This window comes from Carcharodon carcharias, chromosome 1, assembly GCF_017639515.1.
Source record: "Carcharodon carcharias isolate sCarCar2 chromosome 1, sCarCar2.pri, whole genome shotgun sequence".
NCBI classification, from domain to species: domain Eukaryota; kingdom Metazoa; phylum Chordata; class Chondrichthyes; order Lamniformes; family Lamnidae; genus Carcharodon; species Carcharodon carcharias.
Window position 1 is genome coordinate 62,722,662 of NC_054467.1, and position 13,439 is coordinate 62,736,100.

Here is a 13,439-nt window from a genome sequence, read left to right on the forward strand (position 1 = left end):
CTGACCTGTGCCTTATAGATGGTGGACAGGCTTTGTTGGCGAGTCAGGAGATGAGTTCCTTGCTGCAGACTTGCCAGCATCTGAACTGCTCTTGTAACCACAATATTTATATGGCTAGTCCAATAACATTTCTAGCCAATGGTGTCCCCCAGGATGTTGATGATGAGGGATTCAGCAATGGTATTGCTATTGAATGTCAAGGGGAGATGGTCATTGCCTGGTGCTTATGTGTTCAATAACAGTAGTAATTTTGATGTGCAATCAGCATGTTTTGTGATCTCTGGATATTGGGCATAATGTTTCAGATAAGGTGGGTGTTTTGCAAAAACAACTTGCATTTATCTAGGGCCTTTATGTAAGGCGCTTCACATGAGCATTATCAAAATCTGAGAGTCATGTGAGCAGATGTTAGGGCAGATGACTAAAAGCTTGGTTAAACAGTTAAGTTTGAAGAAGGAAAGCAAGGTAGAGAGGCAAAAAGGTCTAGGGAGGGAATTGCAGAGTTGAGGGCCTCGACAGATACTGAAGACATGGTCATCCACGTTAGAGCGATTAAAACAGGGGATGTGCAGAGGCCAGAATTGGAAAAGTGCTGATATCTTGGGGAGGGGGTGGTGAGGTTATAAATCTAGTGGGAGGTTACACAGATGGGGATAGGTGAAGTCACAAAGGATTCATAAAAGGATGAGAATTTTAAAATTGAGGCATTTTCTGACCAGAAGCCAGTGAGCACAGGGGTGATTAATGTACAAGGCTTGCTGCAATTTAAGACAGAACAGTTTTGGATGACCTCACGTTTATGGAAGGTAAAACATGTGAAGCCAGCCAGCAGTTCATTGGAATGGTCAATTTTAAAGGTAGACAAGATATGAACAAGGTTTTCAACAACAAATAAGCTTATGCAGGTGTGAAGTGAAGTAATACAATGGAGGTGGAAATTGGCACTCTGAGTGATGGCATAGATATGTGGTCAGAAACTCACCTCATTGTCAAAAGCAATAAAAATTTACGAGTAGTCTGGTTCAGCCTCAGGCAGTTGTCAGGGGGAAGGATAGGGTTACTGGCTAGGGAACCAAGTTGGTGGCTCTGACGAAAGACAATGTTTTTTGTCTTCCCATATTTAGTTCGGAGAAACTTATACATAGCCAGTACTGGATGTCAGACAAACAGTCTTACAATTTAGAGATAGTGGAGGGATCAAAAGAAGTGGTGGTGACATAAAGCTGGATGTTATCAGTGTACGTGTGAAATCTGACATTGCATCTTCAGATGGTATTGCTGAGGGGCAGCACACAAATGAGAAATGGAGGGGGGGGGGGTAAAATGTGGATCGATCGAGGGACACCAGAGGTAACCCTGCAGGAGCGAGAAGAAAAGTCATCAGGTGATTCTCTGAGTACGACTGAATAGGTAAACATGGAAACAAGTGTGTGCAATGCCATTCAGCTGGATGATACAAGAAGGCGCTGGAGGGTGTTGTGGTCAACCACCTTAAAGGCTGAAAAGGACAAGTGGGGACAGTTTACCATGGTCATGATCACATAGAACGTTATTTGTGACCCTGACAAGAGCCATTTCGGTACTGCAGCAGAAACCTGCTGGAAGGATTCAAACATGAAGTTCCAGGAAACATGAGCACAGATTTGGAAGGCAACAATGCATTCAGGGACTTTAGAGAGGGGTTCATAGTTTCCAGCACAGAGGGTCAAGGACAATTTTTTTGAGAGGGGCAACAAAGGCAGATTTGAATGGGAGGGGGAGAATGCCTGAGGATGAGAAAACTGTTAACAATATGGGGATCAAGAAGGAAGGTCAGGTGGTCAGCACTTCAGTGAGAATAAGATCAAGGGAGCAGGGTCCCTTGGACAGGACATGGGAGAAGAAAGCAGAGAAACTAAGAAAGGTGAAAATTCAGGGCTAGGGCAAAGGGGCAACAGGAGGTGAGAAAAGCAGCAGAGGCAGCTAAATACACGGAGCCGGATTTTCATCTCCCAATGGAGGTGCAAATTGGATCGCGAAACCCTATTTTCCTCTACCTTCCCAACTGCACGTCATTTTTCCTGTGGCCTTTGGATGGGTTGGATGCAAAATGCACATTTTCTAAGGTTGGGATTGCCATGGTAAGGACCATAGGAAATTCGAATTCCCTTTCATACGTTATTTTTGTTGCTGGTATGGGTTTTGGGAGCCCTATAAAAACATCCCTTTGGACCACTGGGAGAAACCTGCTGAGGAGTCAGCAACATTCTGAATGGCAAGTGTAAAATGTTTTCACACTTCAAATGTCACTATTAAATACTGTACTGTAATATGGATATGTTTTTTAAGCAATGTTTCATCATGGGACTTTGCCCTGCAAAGATAAGTTAACCATTACATTGACCACCATTCTGCAAGTGTTGACATGCATAACAGTATTTTTTCAATTGGAGAAAGTTCCATAATGCATTCAAAAATGTGGAAAATGTGCTGGAAAATCTTCCAAATGTTTGGCATTGGGATTTAACTGTACAGACAGCTCCGAATGAAAAGACCATCCTTTGCTTTTGAAGGGTAAAAAAAATTAAATCACCTGCTCCTATCCATTGACTGGCAGACAATCTGCTTTGAGATGCAGAAGACACCATCTCTTCTTTCAATTTCAGACTTTGGAATTCCAAAGGCTAATGTTTTGATAGCTGTAACAATTATGAATGCTTGGCTGAGTTCCAAAATATGACAGGAGAATGAATAACTGTTCTAAAAAGTTGTAATAACATACTCCGCCTTTGATATGGTTTAAAAATGTATGTCTGTTTGTTTACATAACTTAATAGCCACTTAAAGGATTAACCTTTTTCAATGGAAAAGGGAATTTTTTACAGTATCAATGGCAGTGTGTTTGAATGAGACTTTTTTTTAAGGTTGTCACAGGCTTAATTTTTTTCCAATTGTAAAATAATTTGCATTGCTTTGCACGGCTCCTGAGGCTGTATATAGTGGATACTTGGTGAGTATGCAGGGGGCATGGAGGTCGAATGGGGGATCTGATGGGGTATGGGGGTGGTATGGGGTGGCATGGGGTGACGGGTAGCTGCCTTTAAACGATGTTGGGAGCTGGGCTGCTGCCTCCAACAACCAGACTCCATTGCAGCTCGCAAAATTCACTGTGAACCCAAACCCTGTGTGAAAAGACAAAACTCCTGGGCAAAGTCACACAGCGGTTGGACGTGTGATTTAGTAGAAGTGTGCAGGTCACATTTTCCCTAGGCACACATGAAAATCTAGCCCCTGGTCTTAATCTAAGTGATAAGGAAGTCCATGAGCTCCTCACATGTTGTTGGAGGAGAGGGTAATGGAGTAGGAATAGAAATTTAAGATGACAGTTTGAAGCAGAAAAAGGAACCTGGGGCAATGTTTGCATTCCAGGATGATCCTGGAATAGTGAGCAGTTTTGGCAGAGGAGGTTTGCCAGATTGTGTTTATGTGGTCCAGCCAGATCTGGTGATAAATGGTTAAATCAGTTGTCCACCACATACATTTAAGTCTGCGTTCCTTGGACTTAAGGGAGCAGAGATGAGGGATGCACCAAGGATAATGACCATGGTGAGAGACATCACAATAGTTTTAAAAGGGACTGGGGCATCAAAAGTAGAGGTTCTCACAAGGAAATTACAGATTTCACCTCTCATGTTGAAGGTTTAAAAAAGTATTTGTGACAGGGAAAAGTACTTTCCCCTGGGGTGCTGCCCCCTCTTTTAATTTTAGAATGCATCACTCCATCACATTTTTTTGCTAAAGTGGCATTGTATGTATAATCAATGTCTTCAATTTTGAGACCAGACTGCTCCTGTTTCCTAATGAATGTTAGTTTCAATTAATAAAGAAAAATTTACACTGCAGTTTTTAAAGCTTAAAGCTGTATAACTGTCCCTTAGCTTACAGTCCTGATCCTGAGTATGTGCCAATATACTTTTAAAAATCCTTGGATCATTCAATAATTTATCTTTATAACTGAGAGTTCTACGCAATTTTTTTTTCACATCATTCTACAGTCACATTTTTCACCTATGTGAACCACAACAACTGGACCCTTCCCCTTCTACTCCTTGTTCTTTTCCAGTCCTGAGGAGATGTTCTTAACTCTGGCACTACGCAGGCAAGCAACACAGCCTTTGAGACTCGTTTGATCAAGTCTTTGGTCACCTGTCCTTATATCTCCTTATGTGGTTCGGAGTCATACTTTGATTCACAATACCCTTAAAAAGCACCTTGAGTCGTTTCATAACATTAAAGGCGCTATACAAGTTGCTGTTCTATGGTTGGCTACTTTTGTTGATTTCAAAAATATTAATTTGGCTTTTTACATACTTTATCTATTTTATAATGTAAAGCTGCTTATAAAATTTACTAAGCATGTTTGCATCCCTGGTGCCAGGTTCAAAGATTTCACTGAGCGATGCACAGCACAATGGGGGTGGAGTGGAGAGCAGCCAGCAGTCGTAGTCGATATCAGTAACAATAATGCAGGTAGAAAGAGGGATGAGGTCCTGCAGGCAGGTTTTAGGGAGCTAGAAATGAAACTAACAAGCAGGACCTCAAAAGTGCCACATGCTATTGTGTATAGAAATAGGAGAACAGAGCTACTCAAATACGTGGTTCGCATAGAGTAAACAACCAGCCGCTAAAAATAAAGAATATTAACGGGGGCTCATAAGTTGGGCGGGGGGGGGGGGGGGGCGGCAGTCCTCACCCAGTAGGAAGATGAAGAGAATTCTAATTTGAGTATTGCTGGAAAAGACATTTTGTTGAAGCTTTTCGCCCAGCACTCATCAGGACAATCACAAGAATACCAATGTCAGGGGAAGCAACTTAGTACTTTACGAGAAGAGATTGCTGATTGGCTGGCAAGTGGATTCTGATTGGAGCTGTTGCCATGGGGAATGCACCAGTTAATGGTGACTAACAGTTAACTGCCAAGCATTGTTTGAAATTTTAAACCAGGCAGCTTGACTCTGATTGGTCAAGGCAGAGATGAGGAGAATTTTCTTCTCTCAGAGGGTCTTTGGAACTCTCTTCCTCAAAAGGTGGTGGAAGCCGAGTCTTTGAATGTTCTTAAGGCAGAGTGAGATAGATTCTTGATTACCAAGGGGGTGAAAGGTTATCAGGGTAGGCAGGACTGTGGGATTGAGGTTACAATCAGATCAGCCATGATTTTATTGAATTGCAGAGCAGGCTCAAGGGGCCGAGTGACCTACTCTTGCTCCTAATTCATATATTCGTATGTAAGTTAATGCCCTGAGGAATGAACCAGCAAATGACTATCACTTATTTTGTTTAGCTGAAATGGGCGCAATGTGTGTACATGTTCTTTCTATCTGCGAAGAACAAGGCCCTGTGTATTAATGTAAGTAGCCGCCAGTATAGAAATTCGCCACACAGATCCTGAATGACAATCTTAAATTAGTTATCAGCTTAATTTTTAGCACACTGAAGATTACTTAGCAAACGTTGTCCAATCGCAAAATCACATCTAATGTTCGACACTGTGTTTTGAGTTTTGCAAGCACGGCTGATTGGGTATAGCCTAAACCTTACCCGTTGCAAACAGCGGAAGGGATATGCTGTTTGATACGATCCACCAGTCTTAGGGATGTATGGCCTACATACCTAGAATCACACGGGCACTGAAATTCATATATCAAATTACTCATTTGTGTGATAGGCAGAACATCTTTTTGGCTTGATGGCAGCATGCTGTTAGTGGTGAATACCACTTGTGCTGCTACTTGAGTATAGCAGGGTGAAATAGCTAGCTTCACCTGTTGTTCAAATTTTTGGAGATATCTTGCCTTCCAGGGTAATCTGAGGTAGAATGGGCAATTTTCAGGGCCAAAAGTAATGACCTTAGGCCCGTTCATGAGTGAGCGACATAAAGCGCGAAATGATCTTATCACGGTTACCATTGTCCCACAGGGTTTCAATATCAAGCTTGCAATCTTGAGCAAATGACAGATCCTGGCAAATGTCACAACTCTTATGTCAAGGACTGCTCCATTTCGAAGGTGAATTTAGAGTCACAGAAGTCAACAGCACAGAAAAAGGCCCTTTGACCCATCGAGTCTGCGCCGGTCAAACAAGTACCTAACTATTCTAATCCCATTTTCCAGCACTAGGCCCACAGTCTTAAATGTCATGGCATCGCAAGTGCACATCCAAATACTATATGCAAAATGCTCCCCCACTGATACCTCTACCACTTGCCTGGCTTCATTCCCTAAAATTAAGTCCAGGACTGCCCTCTCTCTTGTAGGACTTCTACGTTCTGGCTTAAAAAGCTCTCCTTTGTGCATTTTAAGAATTCCACTCCCTCTAAACCTATCACACTATGACTAACCCAGTTAATGTTGAGGAAGTTGAAATCCCCCACTATTGCTACCCTATTATTTTTACACTTCACTGAAATTTGCCTACATATTTACTCTTCTATTACCCTCTGACTATTTGGGGGCCAAAAGTACACTTCCAGCAATGTGATTGCTCCTTTTTTGTTTTTCAATTTTACCCATCTGGCTTCATTTGAGGAGCCTTATGTCATCCCTCCTTACTGGTGTTGATTCTTTGATCAATATTGCGATACCCCCTCCTCTTTTACCTCCTTCCCTGTCCCACCTGAAGACCCTATATCCTGGAATATTGAGCTGCCAATCCTGCCCCTCTCTCAACCATGTCTCTGTGACAGTAATGGCATCATACTTCTATGTGTTAAGTTGTGCCCTCAACTCATCTGCCTTATTCGTCAGACTCCTTGCATTAAAATAATACCCAACCTTGCCAAGCTCCCTTGTGCCTTAACTGGCCTATAATTTCTATGCCTTCCATACTCACTTGCTCTCTCTTCTAATTTTGGCTGTGCACCTCCCCCTTGCAGAACCTCCTCTCAGGATCCCATCCCCCTGCCAAGTTAGTTTAAACCCTCCCCAACAGCACTAACAAGCCTCCCCGCAAGGTGTTGGTCCCATTCCGGTTCAGGTGCAACCCGTCCTCCTTGTACAGGTCCCACCATCCCCAGAAACAGTCCCGATGTCCCAGAAATCTAAAGCCCTCCCTCCTGCACCATCTCTCCAGCTATGCATTCATCTGAACTAACCTATTTCTATACTCATTAGCGCGTGGCACCGTAAGTAATCCAGAGATTGTTTCCTTTGAGGTCCTGTTTTCTAATCTGTTTTCTACCTCCCTAAATTCTGCTTGCAGGACCTCATCCCTCTTTCTACCTATGTCGTTGGTACCAATATGTACTACGATCTCTGTCTGTTTGCCCTCCCCCTTTAGAACGCTCTGCAGCCATTCAGTGACATCCTTGACCCTGGCACCAGGGAAGCAACATACCATCCTGTAGTTACGTTAATTTGAGAGCAGGGTGGAGCCCATTAAGATATGCAAGGAAATTATCTAGAGGGTTCTCTACCATGATCTACTGCAAGCCTACCTTCGCTGGTCAATACACGCGTTGGGATTCCACGCACTATAATATTGGCCTTATCAGCAAACCTCGTAAATAGGGCCCCAAGTCATTTGCCCACTATGCAAGCTTGATATTGAAATAAGGTGCATCAAAGACATCCTGCGGGATAATGATTACCCTGATCAGATCATTTCGTGCTGTATGTCGCCCAAACTCATGAACAGGCCTAAAACCATTACTTTTGACCCTGAAAAGTGCTCATTCTACCACACATTATCGTGGGAGGGCAAGGTATCTCAAAAATATGAGCAATAGGTGAAGCTTGCTGTTTCACACTGCTACGTGCAGTAGCAACACGAGTGGTATTCACCACTAACAGGATGCTGCCGTCAAGCCAAAAAGACGTTTTGCCTATCACACAAATGAGTTATGTGGTATATGACTTTCAGTGCTCGTGTGATGCTAGGTATGCAGGCTGTATGTCCCAAAGACTAGCAGATTGTTTCAAACAGCATGCCCCTTACACTGTCCGCTACAGGCAAGGTACAGACTGTACCCAACCAGTTCATGCTTGCAAAACTCAAAATATGGTGCCTATCATTTGTTATGATTCTGTGATTGAACAACATTTGCTAAATAATCCTCAGTGTGCTAAAAAATGCACGGATAACCAATTTAAGATCGTCAGTCGGGCTTGCAGTGTATCACCCTTGCACGTACTGGAAGTTACATATATTAATACACAAGGCCCTGTTCCTTGCAGACAGAAAGAACATGGAAACACATTGCATCTGTTTCAGCTAAACAAAATGGTAGCCATTCACTGGTTCATTCCTCAGGGCAATGCCTTGACTAGTCATGCTGCCTGATTTAAAATGTCAAACAATGTTTGGCAGTTAACTGTCAGTCACCATTAACTGGTGCATTCTCCATGGCAACACCTCTACCAGTCAGGGTCCACTTGCCAGCCAATCAGCACTCTCGTCTCATGCAGCATTAAGTTGATGCTTCCCCCGACCTTGGTGCTCTTGCAATTTCCCTCACGAAAAACTTCAACAAACGTCTTTTTTCAACAATACTCAGCTTCTGTACTACCAAACGACTATTAGCTTCCTAATACCTCAGCCAGCCCCCTCGGAATAAAGTATATTAACGGGAGCTCAGGGGTTGAGGGAGCATTCCTAGCCGAGCAGATGATGAGAAACTTCCTAACACCTCAGCCAGCTTGAGGAGACAAAGCAAAAAGAGAGAAGACGAATAATGCTAGCATGACAACAGACAAGAGACTGCCACTTTCAGCTGCAGAGTTCGGCCACGTTAGCTTGTTCGTTCTCCAGGATTGGTAAATGGCTCTCACCTGTCACAGTCATAGGCTTTGCCTGTCTATTTAGCATATGCATCATTTTTAAATTGTTCCCTCTTAACAAACTACTTTAAAAATCACTTATGTGTTCTCAGCTGCTTTTTTGGGTAATCTGTGACTCCTGAACCTAAAATTTACATCTGAAGCTCAAAGTTTTCACTCTATTTTCCTTGCATTGTTACTTTCTAAATTTACGGAAGCTGCCATTAACACTCAACTTAATTATCCATTGTCTTGAATATTCTGGCCTATTCCATGGTTGCCAATTTGATTTCAGTACAGCTGTTCTGCTAGTGAATTTGCTGTCTATATGATCTACCTCTGGAATGCTGCTTTTGAGCACTTTATTGAATTATCAATACTGCCTTGGATAACACAGAAGTGCCATAGTGCTCTTCAGAACAAATTACCATCATAGTCTCAGACTAGAATTATGCTTATAGCTATTCAGGTTCCTCAATTTATACTGCAGTAGATAGCTAATCTTGATTCTTTTTCTGCGGGTTGTATCTCCAGGGCTCTGTCTCATTGCGTCGACTTCGATTCCTCTTTAAATCAATTATCTCTGCTCATCAGCCAAAACTATGTACTGAAACCACTGATTCCACTCTACAAATTTAAATGTTTCAGATCATATGCGCTCTGTGCAAACAAACTGTAGTCTTTTCTAAATGTATCACTACATCTTGATTTCCTTATGCCCTGCAATGGGATAGTTAAAATCTTATTTCTTTCAATTCATCAGAGACTGTTTCCTCATGAATTTTAAATTGTTAACCATCAACTACCTCCCTTTACCTTTTGATAGCACCATCCTTTACTCTTCGTCATCTATAAATGTTCTTGGTATCATCTTCTTAAATAGAATGCATAATATTTCGTCTACTGCTAAAGCTGCCTTCAAGAAACTTGGTTTCCTTTTCTGTGACAAATATTGATTTCCACCCACCCACCCACCATCCCAATAGCTTATAACTCTTAATAAAGCCAAAGTCCATTGAAGGCTTGCTTTCATGTCTGGAAAAGTACTTCTAATGATTTCCTCACATGCTGATTCCTAGACACGATACAAGTAAAAGCTTTTTATCTGACAGATAACACTCTTATCACTCACCTCCAACCTCTCTCTTTCTATTACAATCTTTCTTGTCGTTATTCTAAATTAGCGCTACTATGGTCACCATTTCTCTGAATTTTCCTCTCCCATTCTTTCTAAGTTGAAAATACGCTCTTCCTCCACCATTTATCATCACTATGTTGACATCGATACTTGTTGTATAATCAACTTAAATTTATTCTTTTCCAGCACATAAAAACAGTGGAACCCTCATCTCCCTCAAGGATTCTTTTCTTCTACAATCTTAAACCTTTTAATCTACAAATTACTTGTTCCCTTTTACTCTTTTTAACTCTAATAGTACCTTGCACTATGAGCTTTGGCCCTTTACTTCCCTTTACTTCAGTTTCTCCATTAAAAATTGTTCCGAGAGCTCAGATATATTGGTGTCATAGGCACCTTAATGAAATACTCACTAGTTCAGCACTTTTTTTGAATTTTCCAATACCCCACATGTTCCTTGTGTCTACAGCTGATAAAAAAGCATTTTTTTCCAGTGATAGAATGAAACAGGGCTTGAAATTTTAAAGACGGCAAATCACTCTATTCACACACAACCAGTAGTTGCTCCAACAGAAACTAGTAGGGTACTTATGATACTGTTGCCTTTCACTTGCTTACCTATGCAGAGAGAGTGGAACAATCATATGAACAATTGCTCTTCAAATTATTTTGGAATTAGGATCAAACCCAACCTCTAACAAGTTAGCTGACCTCAGCCTGGCCAGCAGACGTTGCACTATAATTGACCTCAACAATCCAAAACTACGAAGGAGAAAAAGAAAATCAGCCAGACTTCGCACTTCTGTTCACTCTCACTTAACCTTATTTGAAAACTGATGAGTAAATAGGTTTCAGCTTAGCTAGCTGCTCCCAGAGTTTGAATAGTCTGTACAACTCACTCACGCAGGAAAAAAGGCAATTTTAGGAACAAACACTGCAGGTATTTCCCCAAGAGCTTAGAAGAGAAGCGAAATTTTGAGGGAATGGGGGAAAAGAAAAATTGATTCCATTATTACAGAGGTAGGAGGGGATGGGCTGAAAACAGTTGTCATTTTGTTTGACCCTAGTTTTCTTCCCCTGACTGGTGACACCTCATGTTAAAAAACAGGCCATTTTAACCAGGTAGTCAAAGCTACAACAACAGCATGTATTTAAATAGCATCTTAAAAAAAAATCCCAAGTGCTTCACAGGAGTGTTATAAAGCAAAATTTAACACTAAACCACAAAAGGAAATATTAAAGTTTGGTCAAAGAGGTTGGATTAAAGGGACAACTTAAAGAGAGAAAGAGGGGTAGGGAGGTAAAGAGGTCGAGGGAGGGAATTCCAGAACTTGTCTCAATTATATAATGATCAAAATATAAATCGCACCCACCTCATTTCCACCAACTGCTTTGGTTAGGATTACAGCTGATGACACAGGAGGAGGCATACAACCAACAGTCTGCAAACTAAAACATAAGCCCAAAATAACCTTAGAATGGTGGTATTTTCCATTTTGTGTTCAACAACAAAACATCTACCTATTTCATATTGCTAATGCCAGTCTATCGGCTGTGTTACATAAACTTAATTACTTAAAGGTCTAGAAGCATTTCATACTCATTCTTTAGTAACCCAAGCATATCTTAGATACCTAATAAGTCTCATATATCAGAAATTCCAGCTCGATATTTTAAAATGTCTTTATCATATTACTAATCTATTACACATTTCAACATTTAATGAACATCTCAAGATGAAACTTTGGGCAGGAATTTTAAGTTCAAAACCTGTGGCCAAGTTTCAGAACAATCAGCATAAGAGAAGGGATGTCAAGCAAGTCCTAAAATATATATTTTAAAACGTTAATAATGAGCTAGCCAGCAGAACATAGGGATTGGTGCCCCTAAAGTGTACTATTATGCTTCGCTCAGCTCAAGACTTTCACCCATGTACTATTTATAAACAATTTGAAGCCGAGTAAAATGCTTCTTTCGAAAATCTGTACCAAGAGCAGATCTCAAAGATATTAATTTAAAAATATATAAAAGCCATCCATCATAATTACAAATTCATATTGGTGTTGAAGGTTTCTAGTGGATGTCAATATTAGACTAGACATAGTCCTCTTGACCTTGCAATGAATGGCTGAATGGCATTTTGGTCTTTCTTCAATAACCTAGAATGTAATACAATTCTTCGATATGTAAATAACAAGGGACAAACATAAATTAAGAAATAATAACAGAAAATGTTGGAAACAATCAACAGCTTGGGCAGCATCTGTGAAGAGAGAAACAGAATTAACATTTCAGGTTGACCTTTCATCATCATCATCTTTCAGCTTCTCCCATTTTGCTTGGGGTCGCCAAATGCTGGCTGATTATCCTTCTCGCCTCCTGTCAGTCACTCATTCTTCCAATCCCACTGCATGAAAGTCGCTTGCCACTGTATTCTTCCTGTATTTTCTGTTTTTATTTCATATTTTCAGCATCAAGTATTTTGCTTTTATGTTAGAAATTAAGAATGATAGCTTCAAATGTCCCTTCTAGGTCTCAGATTCAATTTATTTATATATTTGGTGTCTTAAGATGATGTAGTCAGAGAGAACCACAACAAAAAAGATCCAATGAAAGCTTGCAACCAAAACAACATGTCTTTCTCTCAGGTACCTATTATCTAACCATGCATTTCCAACACTAATCCTTTCGATTTCCAAAATCAGTATTTTTCTTTTTAATCAGAACTATTGGAGGACAAGGAATTTTCTAGCAGCATCCTCAGTCTTCACCACTTGTTTATCCTGGCATAGAACAGAAATAATTGCTAAGCCACAGGGTAGAATGTTTGTATCTGAAAAGTTTGGGATCTTTACAAAGCAAAGTTTGGTCAACAACAGAACAGATAGCCTTTCTCAGTTATTATCTTTCATTCTTAGCACCAAGAGCAATGTTCATTTCTCTACCCATTATCCTGTATATCTAAGTAATTTAGTTAGCATTTGAATTTCAGGTGGAAAACCAGCCTTACTTTTGTGAAATAAGAAACATTTTGATTGCAATCAAATGATATTTTTAAAAATTGAATTTCAGAAATAATGTAGCTCTTTACACTAGTTGAGCCCTGAATAGTACTTCAGAAATCTCCAGCCACCAGGGATCTATATAAATTCATAATGTCAAATCTTATTTTCGTTACATACATGTATGTCAATGTCTCAAGGGATGGGGCTGTTATTTCTCCATGACTCCAATATGAAACAGCAATTTTCTGCTAATAAGCTCAATACTAGATTCGTTTTATTTACTTCCAACAAAATGTATAAGAACTCAACCTCTAAGACTAAACTCTGTCCCATTAGAAGGAGTCATATGTGAGTAAGAGGATCAATGGGCTGTAACTTCTGAGCTCCAGGGCATCTTATGTGGTGGTGGTGGGGGTACTCCAAAGATGCCGGAAGTTCACAGGTAAGGTTTGCACGGCAATTGCCCGGATGTGAAAACTTCCCCTGGGCAATTCCCTTGCGCTG

General features: G+C 40.8%; 1 protein-coding gene across 7 annotated transcripts in view; it reads right to left on the reverse strand.

Moving 5' to 3' along the window:
- Nucleotides 1–13,439, reverse strand: part of slc10a7 (solute carrier family 10 member 7) — a 320,006-nt gene that overhangs the window by 288,238 nt on the left and 18,329 nt on the right. For all 7 annotated transcript variants that reach the window (XM_041189742.1, XM_041189751.1, XM_041189770.1 and 4 more), the window contains exon 4: nt 11,304–11,379. In XM_041189742.1, coding sequence (XP_041045676.1) covers nt 11,304–11,379 — 76 coding nt within the window. The remainder of the gene's footprint in view (nt 1–11,303; nt 11,380–13,439) is intronic.